Source organism: Mesoplodon densirostris, chromosome 2 (genome assembly GCF_025265405.1).
Source record: "Mesoplodon densirostris isolate mMesDen1 chromosome 2, mMesDen1 primary haplotype, whole genome shotgun sequence".
NCBI classification, from domain to species: Eukaryota; Metazoa; Chordata; class Mammalia; order Artiodactyla; family Ziphiidae; genus Mesoplodon; species Mesoplodon densirostris.
Window position 1 is genome coordinate 106,107,400 of NC_082662.1, and position 19,941 is coordinate 106,127,340.

At 36.5% G+C, this 19,941-nt stretch overlaps 1 protein-coding gene across 1 annotated transcript in view; it reads left to right on the plus strand.

Annotated features, from left to right (window-relative positions):
* Positions 1-19,560, plus strand: part of MAN1A2 (mannosidase alpha class 1A member 2) — a 143,542-nt gene extending 123,982 nt beyond the window's left edge. The window contains exon 13 of the mRNA XM_060090358.1: positions 13,659-19,560. Within this exon, the coding sequence (XP_059946341.1) occupies positions 13,659-13,791 (133 nt within the window). The 3' untranslated portion in view covers positions 13,792-19,560. The remainder of the gene's footprint in view (positions 1-13,658) is intronic.
* Positions 19,561-19,941: the final 381 nt, after the last annotated feature.

Sequence of the window (19,941 nt, forward strand, 5' to 3'; positions counted from 1 at the left end):
AGATCAATGGAACAAGATAGAAAGCCCAGAGATAAGCCCACACACCTATGGTCAACTAATCTATGACAAAGGAGGCAAGGGTATACAATGGAGAAAAGACAGTCTCTTCAATAAGTGGTGCTGGGAAAACTGGACAGCTACATGTAAAAGAATGAAATTAGAACCCTCCCTAACACCAAACACAAAAATAAAATGGATTAGAGACCTAAATGTAAGACTGGACACTATAAAACTCTTAGAGGAAAACATAGGAAGAACACTCTTTGACATAAATCACAGCAAGATCTTTTTTGATCCACCTCCTAGAGTAATTGAAATAAAAACAAAAATAAACAAATGGGACCTAATGAAACTTAAAAGGTTTTGCACAGCAAAGGAAACCATAAACAAGACAAAAAGACAACCCTCAGAATGGGAGATAACATTTGCAAACGAATCAGTGGACAAAGAATTAATTTCCAAAATATGTAAATAGCTTATGCAACTCAATATTAAAGAAACAGACAACCCAATCCAAAAATGGGCAGAAGACCTAAATAGACATTTCTCCAAAGAAGGCATACAGATGGCCAAGAACCACATGAAAAGCTGCTCAACATCACTAATTATTAGAGAAATGCAAATCAAAACTACAATGAGGTATCACCTCACACCAGTTAGAATGGGCATCATCAGAAAATCTACAAACAACAAATTATGGAGAGGGTGTGGCAAAAAGGGAGCCCTCTTGCACTGTTGGTGGGAATGTAAATTGATACAGCCACTATGGAGAACAGTATGGATGTTCCTTAAAAAACTAAAAATGGAATTACCATATGATCCAGCAATCCCACTACTGGGCAGATACCCAGAGAAAACCATAATTCAAAAAGACACATGCACCCCAATGTTCATGCAGCACTATTTACAATAGCCAGGTCATGGAAGCAACCTAAATGCCCATCGACAGACGAATGGATAAAGAAGATGTGGTACATATATACAATGGAATATTACTCAGCCATAAAAAGAAATGAAATTGGGTCATTTGTTGAGACGTGGATGGATCTAGAGACTGTAAGTAAGAGTGAAGTAAGTCAGAAAGAGTAAAACAAATACTGTATATTAATGCATGTATGTGGAACCTAGAAAAATGGTACAGGTGATCCGGTTTGCAGGGCAGAATTTGAGACACAGATGTAGAGAACAAACGTACGGACACCAAGGGGGGAAAGCCATGGGCGGGGTTGGGTATGGTGGTGTGATGAATTGGGCGATTGGATTTGACATGTATACACTGATGTTTATAAAATTGATGACTAATAAGAACCTACTGTATAAAAAAGTAAAATAAAATCCAAAAATTAAAAAAAAATGCCTAGTGATGGTAATCATCTCCATGTGAGCAGTTCATCTCTAGTAAATTGCGTATCAAGAAAAAAGTGATCTCTCACTGTTTTTAAGTATATTTTTCATCATGTTTAGTGTAATGCTGTAAATCTTGGATAGCACCATGGGACCCCTACAAAGTGCCACTAGTGATGCTGGACATGTTCCTAAGAAGCAGAGAAAAGTCATGACGTTGACATTTCAAGAAAAAGTTGAATTGCTTGATATGTACCATAGATTGAGGTCTGTAGCTGGGTTTTCTCATGACTGCATGATAGATGAATCCAGTGTAAGGACGAGTGTGAAAAAAAAAAAATTCATGAAGGCATCACTGCAGCTACACCAGTAGGCACAAAAACCTTGCACTTTTTGCAAAATACCTTTTTATCTTGTATTGAAAATGCAGCTTTTTATGTGGGTGCAGGATTGCGAGGCATTCCTATAGGCTCTAATATGATTTGAGAAAAAGCAAAGTCATTATATGACAACTTAAAGCAAAAGGAAGGTGAAGGATCTAATGCCTGTAAAGAATGGTTTGCTAATTTTAGGAAGAGATTTGGCTTTAAAAATGTCACGATAACACAACAGGAGAAGCAGCTTCTGCTGACCAAGAGGCAGCAGCGGAGTTCCCAGACACCATTAAGAAAATCGTTGAGGAGAAAGAATATCTGCCTAAACAGGTTTTAATGCAGACAAAAGTGCCCTCTTCTGGAAAAAGTGCCACAGAGGACATTTATTAGTAAAGAAGAGAAGTAAGCACCAGGATTTAAGGCAGGAAGGGATAGGCTAACTCTACTGTTTTGTGCAAATGCAGTTGGGTTTATCGTAAGAACTGCCCTTATCTCCAGAGCTGCTAATTAACCCTTGAGCCTTGAGGGGGAAAGACAAACACCAGCAGCACGTCTTTTGTTTGTGTTAAACAGTAAGAAGGCCTGTAGGAGAACCCTTTTTCTGAATTTGTTCCATCGATGCTTTGTCCCTGAAGTCAGGAAGTACCTTGCCAGTAAGAGACTACCTTTTAGGAAAGCAGCGGGGGACAGGGGTGGTGATGTGAAGAATTGGGAGATTGGGATTGACATATGTATACTAATATGTGTAAAATGGATAACTAATGAGAACCTGCTGTATAAAAAAATAAATAAAATTCAAAAAAAAAAAGAGAGAGACTGCCTTTTAGAGTTCTTTCATTATTGGACAATGACCCTGGCCCCCTAGAGCCCCAGAGTTCACCACCAAAGGCGTCAAAGTGGCCTACTTGGCTCCAAACACAACATCTCTAATTCAGCCTCTAGATCAGGGGGTCGTAAGGACCTTTAAGGCTCATTTCACACAGTACTCTATGGAAAAGGCTGTCAGCGCTGTGGAAGAGAACCGCAACAGAGAAAACATCATGAAAGTCTGGAAGGATTACACCACTGAATATGCCATCATTATTAAAGAAAAAGCCATTAAATTCTTGTTGGAGGAAACTGTGTCCAGATATTGTGCATAACTTCACAGGATTTACAACAGAGCCAGTCAAGGAAATCATGAAAGAGATTGTGGATATGGCAAAACAGGGGGGAGGTGAAGGGTTTCAAGATACGGATCTTGAGGAATTTAAGAGCTATTAGACACCACACCAGAGGAATTAACAAAAGATGAGCACTTCCAAACCAGTGGCAGATGATGAGGAAGAAGACATGGAAGAAGCAGTGCCAGAAAACAGATGGACCTTAGACAATTTGGCAGGAGGGTCCCGATTATTCACGACTGCTTTTGACTTCTTTTATGACATGGACCTTCTATGATATGGGCACTGAAACTAAAGCAAATAGTGGAGGAAGGATTGGAACCACATAGAAACATTTTTGGAGAAATGAAAAAGCAAAAAATTCAGAATTTATGATGTGTTTCCATAAAGCTATACTGAGTGCGCCTTCCTCTCCTACCTCCTCTTCCACCTCTGAGACAGCAAGACCAACCTCCTCTCTACCACTTCCTCCTCAGCCTACTCAACATGAAGATGTTGAGGATGGAGACCTTTCTGATGGTGGTCCACTTAATGATTAGATCATCATGTTGTACATTTAATAAACTTATCTGTTGTGCATGTGTGTGTGTCTCCGTGTGAAAATCTAATAACTATATGGCAAGAACTGTATGGAATGAGATGTTTTTGTGTCATCATCATCGTTTAAGTATTCATTGTGTAGAACATCATGTACAAGACTTGTACTGCATTCCCACCAAGAGTACACAAGGGTTTCCTTTTCTCCACATCTTCACCAACACTTGTTATCTCTTGTCTTTTTGATAATAGTCTTTGAAACAGGTGTGAGGTGGTATCTCATTGTGGTTTTGATTTGCATTTCCCTGATGATTAGTAATGTTGAACATCTTTACATGTATCAGCTGTTGGCCATTTGTGTGTCATTTTGGGAAAATGTTCAATTTCTCTGCCCATTTTTTAACTGGGTTGTTTGGTTTTTAGCTATTGAGTTGTGTTAGTTCTTTATATATTTTGGATATTAACCCCTGTCAGATATATGATTTGCAGCTATTTTCTCCCATTCTATAGGTTGCCTGTTCATTTTTTTGATTGTTTCTTTTGCTGTGCAGAAGCTTTTTAGTTTGATATAGTTCCACTTATTTATTTTTGCCTTTGTTGCTTGTGCTTTTGGTGTCATATCCAAAAAATCATTGCCAAGACCCATGTCAAGGAGCTCTTTCTCTGTTTTCTTCTAGAAGTTTTACAGTTTCAGGTCTTAAGTAGCTTCTGATTGTATCACTTTATCATTTCTAACTGTATTTTTTAAAGCATTCCTGATTATCCTATACAAAATTTCAGTTTGTCCCCTTATTCCCTCATTTTCTCTTACTTTAATTTTCGCCATAGCACCTGTCTTCTAACATACTGTATAATTTCCTTAGGTATATAAGAATATATGCCTTAGAATACAAACTCCACGAGGGCGGTGATATTTGTATATTTTAGTTATTGTTTTATCCCCAGCATCAGTGGTGGAGCCACACATAGTTGTTTCAGTATTAAATATTTGTGGAGTAAAGGATTGAATCATTTGATTCTGAGAGAGAGCTGAAAAACAGCACTTTTATAAGATCTTACAAAAATGGGAGTGGGAAGGAGAAGAGAATAATAGAACTATTTTATTTCCTGCTTGAGGCTCAGGGCTTGAACTCAGAATTCAGTTAGTGCTAGAATATAGCTAATAATGACTGGGTCAAGAAATTAATAAAGCAAGAAGGAATGGCACAAGGCAAGATGTGAAAAGTGGAGGAGTCAGGGCAGTTGATCTGTTTTCAGTAGAGGGTCAAAGGTTCAGATGCCCACATGGAGAAAAGCAGAAACAGTACAAACTGGTGATAGAAGTTACAAAATTGGTAAACCTAGGGCAGTGGTTCTTAAACTTGAGCATGCATCAGAATCACCTGGAAAGCTTCTTAAAACATTGCTGAGCTCCATTGCCAAAGTTTCTGATTAGAAGGTCTAGAGTGGGTTCTGAGAACAACTTCCCAAGTGATGCTGATGCTGCTGGTCTGGAGGATCACACTTTGAGACCACTGACGCCTGTGACTCAGTAAACCACTTATGGAAGCAATTAGGGATCAAGGACTTACCTATACTGACAAGGAATAGCTAGTATACCATGAGGTCATGTGGGCAAACCATGGCTATATTTATGTGGTCCAGTCTCCTCAAATGGTATACTGAAGGTATACCATATTTTTTAATCCCTCCTAGGACTTACCACAGTGTCACTGCAATCCACATTTTAATCACTAGGGGACACACACAGAGTGAATTTCACTTGCACTGTTTAATATAAGCATTTTTTTCAGTTTGTAAACTGTGTACTTTGAAATATCCTTGCCAGTTTTCTTTTGCTGCAGTAGAGGGAGCTACAATTCAAATTGTACTTATGTAGCAGTAACACATAATAAGATTATTTTCCTTTTCCATCATTCTTTTTTTTTTAACTTTAAAAGTTGACATATATACACTATCGATACTATACAAAAGTGTCTAAGTAATACATTTGTGAGAGAGGAAGAATCAATGAGATATATTATTGGGGTAAGGATTCTTAGACAGGAAAAAATAGTTCAAGAGGGAAGACAAAAAAACAAAGCCACTATTCTCTTCCATTTATCTTTTTTTTTAATCTTTTATCTTATCTGTAATTGTATCCTAAAGTTAACTTTCTACCACGAGAGGACTATTTTTCCAGCTGGATGAAAAAAGAGCATTAAATCTCCTGTTCTCTGCTATTCTCTGCTCACTTAGCCCTGAAGCCTGGTTTATAGACTAAAAGTCAAGTCAAAAATATTTATTAAGGAGTTGTTCTCATCTCAGAATTGTGCTATTTGAGAATTAAAGTATATGAAACATATACTCTACTCATGAGCTTGTAGTGTAGTTAAGAAAGCTCTTACTTCTGGTCATGGGCAAACTCAAAAGTACAAAGTATATATACAGTGCTAAATAGAATATAAATGTTTTGGAAATTCAGAGAAAGGAACTTTGGTGTGAGCTAGAGCAGTTATGAAAAAAGATTGAAATGATGCTAAGTTATACATAAGATGTTAATAGGTGATGTAAAGCAGAAAGTCACTTCATGAAAAGAGGGATCTGGCTTGAGAAAATAATTGCTACCTTTCTTTAAAAATACAGTAAGAAAATTATCCTGACTAAAGAATATTTAGTAAAAGTAATGGGAGATAGGATTCTAGAATCAAAATCAGGGAAGCAACAATATGGATGAACATTGAGGATATTATGTGAAGTGAAATAAGCCAGTCACAAAAAGACAAATACTGTTATGATTCCACTTACGTGAAGTATCTATAATCAGATTCATAGAAAAAGAAAGTAAAAGGTGGTTATCAGGGGCTGGGGGAGGAGAAAAAGGGAAGTTGTTGTTTAAAGGGTATAGAGTTTCAGTTTTGCAAGATGAAAAAGTTTTGGAGATATGTTTCACAATAATGTGATTATACATAACACCACTGAATTTTAAAATGGTTAAGATGGTAAATTTTATGTTCTGTGTTTTTACCACAGTAAAAAACTAGAGAATCAATGGCATGCTACAAAGGGAATTGTAAGATAAAATGCCAAAGCATCTGTACTTTAACTCCAACCCCTATAGCTTACCCTGGAATGTAGTGAAAGGAAAACAGATATGACTGAGAGAGCCCCAAAGGGAGAAAAGTAACTTGTTATTTTAAATGATTGCAAGGATCCAAAGAAATTACACATCACATCAAGGTACTACAACAAATGTGATTTTGTAATCAATATTAATGTTCTTTCAGGAATGATGGAGAGAAACACAACAAAATAGATATATAATTTTAAAGAAGGGAAAAGTTGGTTGAGAAAAATATGTGTTATCTGTATGCATATATAGAAATCAACTCAAAACGGATTATAGACCTAAATTTAAAACCTAAAAATATACAACTTTTAATAGAAAACATAGGAGAAAATCTTTGTGACCTTTGACTAGGCAAAGATTTCTTAGATATTATACCAAGCATAATCCATAAAAGAACAAATTGATCAATTGGTCTAAAATATAAAAACATAAGCTCTTTGGAACAAATGTATGGACACCAAGGGGGGAAGCGGCGGGGGGTGGTGGTGGTGTGATGAATTGGGAGATTGGGATTGACATGTATACACTGATGTGTATAAAATGGATGACTAATAAGAAAATAAATAAACATTAAAAAAATAAAAACATAAGCTCTTTGAAAGACATTTGAAAGGAAGTAAAATGATGAAAAGTCAAGTCACAGACTGGAATCTTTGCAAAGTATATATCTGATAAAGGACTTGTTTCTAGGTTATATAATACTCAAAACTCAAGAATAAGATAATATGCAACCAGTTTAAAACCAGGCAAAAGAGTTAACAGACACGTCACTTATATCTTCAAAGAAGAGGGAAGGATGACAAATAAGCTCATGAAAAAGTGCTCAACATCATTAGCATAAATTAAAGCTACAGTGCAATACCACTTCACACCTATTAGAATGTCAGAATTTACCCACACCTGAAGATGTCTCTTTAATTTCTGGAGTTTGGACTTCTTGTGTGGAGATACAATGCATGGAGCATCTTATAATTCTGAGGAGAAAGTCAAGAAAATCATGGAGATTCTGATTACTGGGGAAAAAAGTAGAAACAAAATCTCCTGCCTTTACAAATGTAGCAGAGAAAGAAAACATTTTTATTGTTGAATAAGCATTAAACCAGACTACAGTTTCCATCACAGGCAGATTGCAAAGACAGAAAGAAATCTTACTTTTCTATATAACCAGGCAGATATATCAGTTACATACCTGTTCTGAAGATAAATGATAATTTATCCTTCTGTAAAAGTACATTGACTCTTTTTGTTTTCTTTCTTTATTGTTTATTTATTTATTTTTGGCTGTGTTGGGTCTTTGTTGCTGCATGCGGGCTTTCTCTAGTTGCAGTGAACAGCGGCTACTCTTCACTTCAGTGTGTGGGCTAACTCATCGTGGTGGCTTGTTGCGGAGCATGGGCTCTAGGCGCATAGGCTTCGGTAGTTATGGCTCACGGGCTCTAGAGAACAGGCTCAGTAGTTGTGGCACATGGGCTTAGTTGTTCTGCAGCATGTGGGATCTTCCCGGACCAGGGCTCAAACCCGTATCCCCTGCATTGACAGGTAGATTCTTAACCACTGTGCCACCAGGGAAGCCCTACAGTTGACTTTTGAGCAACACAGGTTTGAACTGCATGAGTTCACTTATACGTGGTTCTTTATCAATAGTAAATATCGGGCTGGCCAAAAAGTTCCTTCGGTTTTTAAGTAAAAATAAAAGACAGTTTTCATTTTCACCAAGAATTTTATTGAACAACGTATTCACTGTTTTGTTCCACTACCTTGTGCCATTTTTCAGGCAGCTTCATAATTCCATCTTCCCAAAACTTTTTATCTTTTTTTGAGCAAAGAACTATTCCAGGTGTGTTTTACAGTCTTCCAGGGAATTGAAATTTTTTTCATTAAGAGAATTTGTAAAGACCAAAATAAATGGACCTTGGAAGGTGCAATGTCTGGTGAATATGATGGATGAATCAGAACTTCCCAGCCAAGCTGTAACAGTTTTTGCCTGGTCATCAAAGAAATATGCAGTCTTGGGTTATCATGATGGAAGACTGTGCATTTTCTGTTGACTAATTCCGGATGCTTTTCATCAAGTGCTGCTTTCAGTTGGTCTAATTAGGAGCAGTACTTGTTGGAATTAATAGTTTGGTTTTCCGGAAGGAGCTCATAATAGAGCTCCCTTCCAATCCCACCATATACACAACATCACCTTCTTTGGATGAAGGCTGGCCTTTGGTGTGGTTGGTGATGGTTCATTTTGCTTGTCCCACGATCTCTTCCATTCCACATTATTGTACAGTATCCACTTTTCATCTCCCATCACAATTTGTTTTAAAAATGGAACATTTTCATGATGTTTAAGTAGATAATCAAATGTGGAAATGTGGTCAAGAAATTTTTTTTCGCTTAACTTATGTGGAACCCAGACGTCAAAGTGATTAACATAACGAAGCTGGTGTAAATGATTTTCAACACTTGATTTGGCTATTTTGAGTATGTTGGCTATCTCCCGCGTGGTATAACGTTGATTGTTATATCTCAATTAGTGTCTCGATTTGATTGTTATCAACTTCAACAGGTCTACCCAACCATGGAGCATCATCCAGCAAGAAATCTCCAACATGAAACTTCACAAACCGTTTTTGACATGTTTGATCAGTCACAGCACCTTCTCCATACACTGCACAAATCTTTTTCTGTGTTTCAGTTGCATTTTTACCTTTCTTGAAATGATAAAGCATATGCCGAAAATGTTGCTTTTTTCTTCAAACTTCAATATAAAAATGGCTACACAAAAATCACCAATTTTGATGTTGTTTTTTTTTAATGTACGCTGATACGACAGCTGTCACAATACAATCTAACAAAATTGTTTTGAATGAAGTTAAAGACAACTAAGCGCTCCTAGAGCCATATTATGGAAAAATCTGAACAACCTTTTTGGCCAATCCAGTACTACAGTAGTACACAGTCCAAGGTTGGTTGAATCCATGGATGTGGAGGAACTAGGAATACAGAGGACCCGGGGATACTGTACTCGAATTAACCCCCACGTAGTTTAGGGATCAGGGGTACTTTCTTGACAACACCATTTGCTATACATAGTATATTCTAAATTCACATGGTGATTGGGGTGGCCATCTGTGTTAATTGCCTTTATCCAGTGGAAAAGTAATACTTCTGTATTTATGACAAAGGGGTAATCAGAGCTTGGAGAAAGGTACCTAAGCTAACCTCCCACAGTGATAGAGAGATTGGGGTGCTATCTTCCTTGATGTTTATATTTCAAAGGCATGGCTCCCAGGCCTTTTAAGAAAAACATTCCTGGATTGTAAAGCTGGCAAGAGGTTTATGAAGCTTTAAAAAAGATTTTACATACATATCAAAGGGACTCAAGGCAGTGACCTAAGAATAGGCAAAAAGGGATAAGGTCTTTTGGCACCAGGAAAAATTTAATAATTTTTCATTAATCTTTTTTCATTAATCTTTAAAAACCCAGAGATCTGACAATGTTTTACCACTGAATTAACCAACCTTTGTTACCATCTACCTCTGGGCTTTTTGTTATGTGAGATAACCCCAACTGTTTATGTATTGATAGTTTATGTATCCTTTATCCTATAGGAAAGTCATCCTAAATTATTTGACCCCTAAAGGCAGAGGAAGATGAATTTTCCCCAGCCCCCTTGTTTCATGACAAAGCCTAAACCTTTGAAGCATACCAGAAATGTTCTGCCTTCTTCAATTTATCTTTTAAAAAATGCATTTGAATCCACAATACACCCACATTTGTTTCAATATTTTTTCTTCCCCACCCTTTCCCACCAAAAAACAACTTTAAGATTTGAGAAAAAGTGTGGGGAAAGGCAGAGAGGGGCAGATCTTTTGGAGAGGTTAATAATTGTATATTTTAATGTATCATCTTTTAGAATATAATTTCCACTGAGTGTCTTTAATTTGATTTCTAACCAGTCTATTCTAAGACATTATTTAAACATTAGGAGTATAAATGAAATGGAAGGTTTAAGTAAATTATTTTTCAAATGATCTGAGGTTTTATTATGAGTTACTTGTAGTCCCTAATGCAAGCCTTTAACATTGTAACATCTATCCGTAATACCCTGGACATTGCCACTGCTAGTTGTGAAAAAGAATAGACAAGTCGGCAAGGCTCATTTGGTAAACATAAAGGATTATGTAAAGAACATATTAGCTTGGTAGTTGGTTCCTTTAGCCTTACCATTTCTCCATAGACACTTAAATGTTTCTTCTCAGATTTTGTTGACTGTTCTTTCTGTAAAACTTTCCTATTTGGTGGTTACTGCCAACACTTATGTTGAGATGACTTCTGGCACCATCACCTCCTCTGAATGTCTTGTCTTTGTAGATAAGAGAAAGGTAAAAGAGATGTATGTGAGCAGCATTTAAAAATAGCTCTAAGAAGTCAGCAAGACACCCAGTAAAACTGAAGTACTAAATAGTGCCTTTTTATATACCTACAAGCCTTTGTCAATGCCATTTGTCATCTATTAGCTCTAACTTTGAGCTATAGTTTTTAAAAATCCTTATTAGAGGAAAAAATATCTAGTAGTCTGATAGCTAATTTAGATTAGACTTTCCTCAACTTTCACAGCAAAGATCACACTTCTCCAATTGTTCTATTTTTAAAATCCAAGTTAAAAATCTTAAATTTAAGTCAGTAGTAGTGTACCATGTCCTTGACATGAATTGTTTAGCTATATTACTGTACTTTTAAACATTTATTTTGTTATAAATTTTTAAATATATCTGTATATCTATAGTCTAGCCTCTGCTCTCTAGGGATTATTTGACTCTCCAAGAAGTAGTTAGTCTTATTCCAAACCCCTACTTAAGGTCCAGAGGTGTCCTAAGGAGGTAGACATGGAAGTTGTATTAGTTTCCTAGGGCTGCCATAACAACTTACCACAAACTTGGTGGCATTACAGAAATTCTATTCTCTCACAGCCCTGGAGGCCAGAAGTCTGAAATCATTTTCTTCTGAAGGTGTTCCTTGGATGGTGGGAGCTTAACTTCAGTCTTCGCCTCTGCCTTCACATGACTTTCATCCCTATATGTCTCTGGGTCCAAATCTCTCTCTCCTTTCTCTTGTAAAGGTAGAAGTCATTGGATTTAGGGCCCATCCTAAATCCAGGATGATTTCCTCTTGAGATCCTTGACTAATTATATCCCCAAAGACCCTATTTCCAAATAAAGTCACATTCTGAGGCTCCAGATGGACATGAATTGGGGGGTGTGGGGACTGTTCAACCCACTACAGTAGTATTAAGATTATTTTTTAAATGAATGTTTAAAAATAATAATACCACTTTCTGTTATCTAAAACTTACACAATTATTATCTTATTGATTTTTATAACTTGTGTGTTTATGTGAGGTACTTCTATAGCATCCCCAATGGAAAGGAATCATTTTGCAGGAAACTGCATTTTCTCTCTATTCCTTCACTTACTCCTCTTCCAAGTAGTGATGAGATTAGAATGAGCCTGATACATTTGCCCACATTTAACCAACAGACATGGAACTACACAGAACATAGCTCTCCTGGACACATTTGTGCCCAGAACACAAAGGGCTTGTGCTTCTGATCTCCATACAGTAAGCTGACCCAGCAGAGTCTCTTGCTATGTCCATCCAAGTCTTTTTTCAGTTCTACCTTCTCTGCCTGTAACCTGGTGAATAAATCAGTCAAGCAGATCTCAAGGTCTAGGATCAAAGTGAAATTAGAAGCACTGTCACTCTCCATTCCAGGTTTACCAGTTATAAAGTTGATAAGCAACCCTCCTTTACCCCAGTGCTGTGTTTTTACTCTGTCATCCAGAACTATAACAGTAAGCAGAAAAGGTATTAATGTGCCTATTTTTAAAATAAAGTAAGTTTAGCTAAAATATTGTAAAGGGGTTCTTCACCAAAGCCTAGTAAGGCCCAGCCATTGCTAAGATCAAGAGTTTGAACCCAGATTTCCTGATTCTGTATAGCTGTTTCTTTAAGCTTACTTTGATGACCCCCTAATAGAATTCAGATTAGAATTTGCCCAATTATAGTATATAATATTCTTACCTATAGTGGTAATAATCATTTTGTAAACTATCATTTTTAATTTCTAAGTTACCACTGTGGCCTGCAGTGTTTATGGAAAGGTATAAACATATGCCTTCATATAAACAATGCTGTTACCTATTGGACTTCTCTGGTGGCACAGTGGTTAAGAATTTGCCTGCCAATGCGGGGGACATGGGTTCGAGCCCTGGCCCGGGGAGATCCCATATGCCACAGAGCAACTGAGCCTGCGCTCTAGAGCCCGCAAGCCACAACTACTGGAGCCCGCATGCCCTAGAGCCCATGCGCTGCAACTACTGAGCACGCGTACTGCAACTACTGAAGCCTGCACACCTAGAGCCCATGCTCCACAAAAAGAGAAGCCACTGCAATGAGAAGCCCATACACCGCAACAAAGAGCAGCCCCTGCTCGCCACAACCAGAGAAAGCCCGTGCACAGCAACAAAGACCCAGTGCAGCCAAAAAAAACCCGAAAAAACAATGCTATTACCTATTAAGAGAGACTAATTATTAAACCTCCTGTAAATCCATAGTGTTTCTGAAACCTTTAATTAAGTTTTCAGCACCTGCTCTAAGAACTGCAAAAACTAATGTATTAGGAGTATGTGAAAGTCCTTGCTGTGTCCAAATAATGTGCTTTACTTGTTCCTTCAGTGTTTATTAATAAATATAGATTAATTAATTTCTAGTTATACTATGAGGTCTCTAAGCTGCCAAAACAAATGATTGATATTATATCTGATTTTTAAAAGATGGTCTCTAAAAAATTCTGAATTGGTTTGTTTTATGCCATTTTACAGTTTGTTGTTTTATGTGTTTCAGGCAGGTATATGGGATTTGCTTTTTAACTGCCTTATTACAAAGGTCTAGTTCATCTTACTGGATTTTCTTATGCACTCTTCTGGAATATTTTGTGTTTCTAATCATTTGAATGGATGAGGTTCATTTTCTGGTGCTCAAAATAGGTCATGGGTGTCCTCTGCCATTATAACTGAGATCACTTGATCTTCTTGTTGAATTCTAATTGAAACTCATTTTCCCCTTTTATTTTCAGATACTTGTATCTTCTGTTCTCCAGTGATGACCTTTTACCTTTAGACCACTGGGTATTTAATACAGAGGCTCACCCTCTGCCTGTGTTACATTTAGCCAACACCACACTTTCAAGAAATCCTGCTGTTCGATGAAAGCAGCTCCAGAAAGACCATTCTCACCTGTGTTTTGTTTACATGGACCACTACAGAAATTAGTCTGGAGAGGGGCCTTTTGAAAACCTGGACCTCTTAAATCAACATGGCAGGGTGAAACGTGACTATTCCCCGCAAGACTTTTCAACTTGTAGATGTTTCAACTTTGAAATGATTCCATTTTATACCTGACCAAAACATATTCTGGTGTGTGTAGGACAGAGACCTGATGTGCTTTGATTCTTAACAAGATGGTCACATGAGAAATTATGCCTGTTAGTGCTTATTGCTTTTAGAGTCCTGGAATCTGGAGGCTAGATTTCCTGAGAATAAGCCAAGAATGTGGAGCACCTTGCAGGAGTTGGAGATGGCCTTTGGAACCAATTATATATTTGTTTCCTCCCAAAGTGGAGCAGCTCTCAAGTCAAAATATTTACACATTGTTTATCCCTTTTTTCTCCATTTTTAATAACGGAATGAATTAAAATAAATAAGAACAAAAGAACAGTGTAACTGCATCAGCAGCAAGAAGACTCAAAAAGGAAACAGAATACCTATCCCTGTCTGAATTTTCAAGTTTCATATTAGATGACCAGACTGGCAACCATTTCAAATCTCAGTCTATCTATTCCATTGAAATTCCTTGATTAAATTTGTTTTCTCTGGAGGCATGATCTCACAAAGAATACTCTTCAAGTCTTTGTCTCCATATGGAATTGTTGAAACTGCTATTTATCATAACCACTGCTTACGAGCCTGGGTTTGGGATTTTGTGCATGTTGTTCAGTCTAGTGTTGGTAGCATGACAAAAAGTGGGGAAAATGCTGCAGTTTGTTGCCTTGAAACCTGCCCTAAGAGAAAGCCTTGGTTTTGTTGGTAGGAGATTATTTTTCCAAAGCAGCAAATCTACCAAGTAAATTTTATCTACTTTAACCTCATTATAAATTTAGTAGAATCCCTCGATTTACAACTCTCTTTATGTGACTTGGCAAAATTCACTATACTGTCATGCAGCTCTGAATTTACCTTGATGAGGCAAATTACTTTTACAATTTACTAAATCAAAAACAAAATATAGTGAAACTTCCTTAACTATTTTTGGGACAGGGGATCCTTTATTATCCCATTAGATGAGGGAGCTTTTCACAAATATTTTATGTAAAAAATAAATTCAACTTTTTTTTCTCCAAGGGTATTTACAGAAATTCAAAGAATTGATCAGAATAGCTTCAAAATAATTTTTAGTGATTAAGTGTGGTATAATTAATTATATTACACTAAACATGGGATATATCTAAGGGGCTTTCTCTTACCATCAATAGATTTTGCAATGATATTTCTTTTTAAAGAAATTATGATTTCTCTATATTGAGAGGGGAATAACTTAAATTTTATCAAGAACTGTAAGATAAATATCTAAGACTTAATAAATTTTCTGTCCCTTAAATTTATGTCACAGTGCAAGACACTTTTTCTTCCTTACCTTTAATACAGACAGCTTCCATTGACAGTAATAGTTGGGAGTAGTATTATTAGTCTAGTATTTACTCTGAATTTGAAGATTTCATGAAACAGTGTGCAGGAAGCCCACCTTAGAGTTCTGAAGGCTTATTTCCTTATTTTGTTTACTCTTTTATTAGCATGTGATAGATTTAAATTGGAAAAAGATTTAATAAATTAATATAATTAAATATTTTTTAAGGGTGATCATCTTATATATCACACATAGTGAAGCAGTCCTCACAGTTCAGCAAATGATCCATAAATGATAAACACCTCAAGATTTTCAGTATACATAGAAAGTAAGGATGTAGAGCCCGTTGCATTATTTAAATCTTTAGGAGAGTTAAATATTAGTACATATTTTGAGACTATAATACCTTTTACTAGTTGAAAAAATTAAAATTTTTAAATGAGAAGTGTAGATGACTAACTTTAGAAGAGAAAGGGGAAAGTATTTGGTTCTCAAAAAATGTTAGCTTTTCTCCTGAAAATAGCAGAAGCCCGCTTATGGGTCACTAAAAAGAATGAAAAACTTGACTTGGCAAAAGACCCAGAACAGCTGTAGAAATGGCCATGAACCCTCCCTCACTTCGTTTAGAAGAATGCTGAGTAAAGGGGCCTTCTTGGTTCCCCAAGAACTTTTCAAGGAATGAAAAGATAGAACCCCCGCCCCAAGTGCTCTATGTTTCTCGGATGACTGGAGCTCGGGAAAAGGCAGAGAAGTGTACAGGCATGGCCAGTTCTGGTACAAGCAAAAAGCTTGAGGGGGACAAAGGAAGAGTCGTCTTCATCATCTCTCTACCTTCCTTGTGAGAAGACTAGCGCTTATGAGTATGCTTCCTTTTTTTGTTGTTTCTTCTTCTCTGAATACCAAAGGCAATTAAATTTAAGTCAGCTACAAATGACTTGCCAGTGTCATGTTTTATTTTTGTTATAGATTAAAAAAATTATTTTCTCCAAGATCCATTCTTATTCCATAGTATCCCATATTCTGCTAGTTTCCAAGAACATACTTTACTTTGTTCTGTCCTTTACAGTCCTTTGCATTTTGTAGACCTTATTACTCAGGTTAAATACTCATTACATTTATAAGACCTCCTGCAAAGAGCCCAGAAATGCTCCTTTCCAGGTGCCTCCTCAAAAGCAGACACATTACTTCGTGCCTTTGGCACAAATGTGCAGAGTAGATAGATCATTTGGTATATGAGAAAAAAGAATAGAGATGCTGAACACCCCCTCTACCTTCTATATTTATTTTTCTTTTAGAATTTTAGGATCATACTTTTTGGTTCAAACCAGTATAAAGTTGTTAAAACCAAGAGAATGTGGTCCCAATCAAAAAGAAGTCTTGGTGCAGAAAAGTAAGTACCCAGTCACAGGGTTCTTAGTTTCTTGTGGGTTGCACAGATGTGCTGTTTTATGTCTCTCTGACACCAACTTATTCTTGTCTTTGAGCAGATGTTTATATGTAAAAGCAAAACCTGGATATTGAAGGAATATATTCCTTCTGTGGAATATTGACCCTGATTCTCTATTATGTCCTCTAGGACAACCCAGGGCTTCACTTGGTAGATTTTAACCAAGCAGTTTTGATCATTAACTTCTCATCTCCATTCTCCATTGCCAAAGTCTTTGTCAAAACTACAAATTTGTTGCTAAAAGGTCGTGCTTGCCATTCTCATCATGGAGTTTCTCCTTAGGCCTGGATTTCTTTGAATGAATGAGTGAGTGAATGAGAGGGTGAGTGAATAAACACAGGGTACCTAATATGTGCCAAGCGTTGTGCTAGGTACTTTCAAGTATTAGAACTTTTTGTGATTCCAGTGGCATTTTCTGTATAAGAGTTGTTCATACCATTTTAAGTGTTTTCCAGTATGATTCATGTTACAAAATCCTTAATTTTGTATTTCATTTAAATTAAATAAGGAAAGAAATGGTTTATAATATATTTTAAACAATGTGTTACTATATAATACTAACAGCTATAATTGTAGTTAATAACTAAAGTCTCGGAAAATGTCAAAGAAATACTTGATTTCTGATGCAACTTTAACTAAAATATCTACTTTAGAAATAAAAACATTCTTATTTTGCTATTATCACTTTAATTACATAATTAAAAGTTAATGTTTTATAGAAATGCTGATTATTTTATATTCAAAAATTTTGTCACATAATTCATGGGTAAAATTTGCAGTTGTGAATTGTTCATGCTCTGCTATGGTTCCTAGTAATGGTCCCATGCTGTTAAATATAAAGAAAAATATACTGAAATATTTATGAGTTGCTAATAACAGTTCCTAGTATTGGTATTTTGAGTTCTTATTTTTCTTTAGGTTTCCTTACCCTCAAATTGGCTAGCTCATATCTTATCCACTCTTTATGTAGATACATACATAAATACAGTTGTACGCAGACTGTCTCTGTCTGCTAATTAACAAACATGGTTGTTAACGCGTTTTGGCTGCACAAATTCTAAGTAGAATATTTGAGGAACCAAATATGATCTGGAGATATTTTAATGCACTTACTTGGTTTAGGAACATTGGTGAAGATGATTTTCTGTTCTTTCAGCTCGTTCAGATCACACTCTTTGTGATCTATAATGGATCAGCAAGCTTCCTCCAGAGGGCTAGATGATAAATATTTTAGGCTTTGTGAGCCATGCAGTCTCTATCTTTACTACTCAGTTCTGCTGTTGAACTGTGAAAACAAGTATAGACAATATATAAAGGAAGGGGTGTGGCTGTGTTCCAATAAAACTTTATTTACAAAAACATGGAGGGCTAGATTTGGCCCATGGATCATAGTTGTTAACCCTTGATCCAAATTTAAATTTGTATAAGACCCTATATTCTTTGATATGCATCTTTTATCTGTGTTTTGAGTACATAATTCATTTTTAGAGCAAAAAAAAGATGTGTGTATGTATGATTGTATGTATTTGTGTAACCTAAAGCTATATATTTTGTTGTCTTGAAAACAGCTATACTCTACTGGAGTCTGTTCAGGTTTCAATATGGTACAACTATCTTGAAAGAGGCATTTTTTTGTTCATGGGGTATGCTATCAGCCCTTATCCTTGCCTTGTCATTTAATGCCACAATTTCAGAGTCTCTGTGTAAAAGGAAGGGTCTCTGTGGTGTCAAAATAGTATATTTGCTCCAAGTTCTGCCTGCTCATTGACCTTTGGACCAACGACTCTGGATTGCTGGAGCTGCAAAAATTCCTCCACTTGAATACTCGTAGAGCCCTATGACAAGAATATGATAGAATTTCTGACCTTTGTGCTAAAGAAGCCAATCTCTTGGAAAACTTTTAAGCAACAGGAAAAATGGGTTATGTGCCTCAGTTGCCATTTGGCAACCACTGTTACTTTTTTAGAGTGCAGAAAGGTACTGCCCTTATTACCTCTACAACAGCCTAAATCTGAGGAGTGCAGAGAAAAAATGTATCCAAAAGAAGAGTTCCCCTTCCTCTTCTTGCACTTGCCTCAAATTCTTTTCAAGTCAATAGCATTATTTCAGAATGTCAGTGTGCATCATATTTAAATTAAAGCATCCTCAGCCTTAGCCTTTTAACTGTTTAACAACTAATCCATTTTAAACTTTGAGCACAGCAGAACTCATGAAATTACACGACACCATATTGCTAGTATGTATGTATGTACATTGCAATGCACCAATCATCCTGATAATAGCTTTTTCACAAAGAAGTTTATCAAATATTTCACTGCATTTGGAAATTCCAGAGGAGGGGAAGCCTGTACTCAGAGTGATAGGGGAGCATGTGTTATAAATGAGCTACCTTTCTAGGTCCAGTGTACTATACAGATGGCTTCAGCTCAGTGTGAACGTTAAGTGTGAGTACACAAACACACCCACATACATATATGTTAATATGCAGAGGATTTTAAACAATTTGAATGCTACAGAATTCTACTGCAAATGGCATACCAGAAAACTCCATGGAGATAAGCTCAGCTCTTCTTGGGAAAAGTTATTTTTTAGAAAACAGAAATTAGTTTTTGTTTGGATTAACTGAATAAAGCATCCCTAATTTTAATACTGGATTTGGAAGTTGAAATGCCGTTCCTCAATCTTACTGGTCTCAAATTCAGTGGTATAACTTTTCCCTAAACTAATAAGAGGGGCAAGTATAACCTCCTAAATCGGTACCCACTGGCCGCTCCTGAACTGATTTCCATTTATGTCCTCCATATGTAATTTTTATAAATTAAAGGTAAATTGTATATTAAAGATTAAATAAAGATGTTCTTTAAGTGAAAAGTCTGTTTAGCTTTCATTTGTACCCAGGATGACAATACAGTTCAATCTTCCTATTTTCAGAACAACTTTGGCTTTTACTGGTAATCTTCAGTCTCCCACGTTAAGACAGTATTTCTTTTGGGTCAGCTAATCTTCACATTCCTTGATGTTATAGAAAGATGAAGAGATTACTTAAAGGGTAATTTTCATGCCATCTGATTTTAAGAAAACAAACTATAGGCCTGTGCGACAATCTTATAGTATGACTGTGCCTGTTATCTCTAAGACCTAGTCTAGTCCAACTTCTGAGACCATCAAGCTTAAAAATTGCCTTGGGACTTCCCTGGTAGCACAGTGGATAGGACTCTGCACTCCCAAT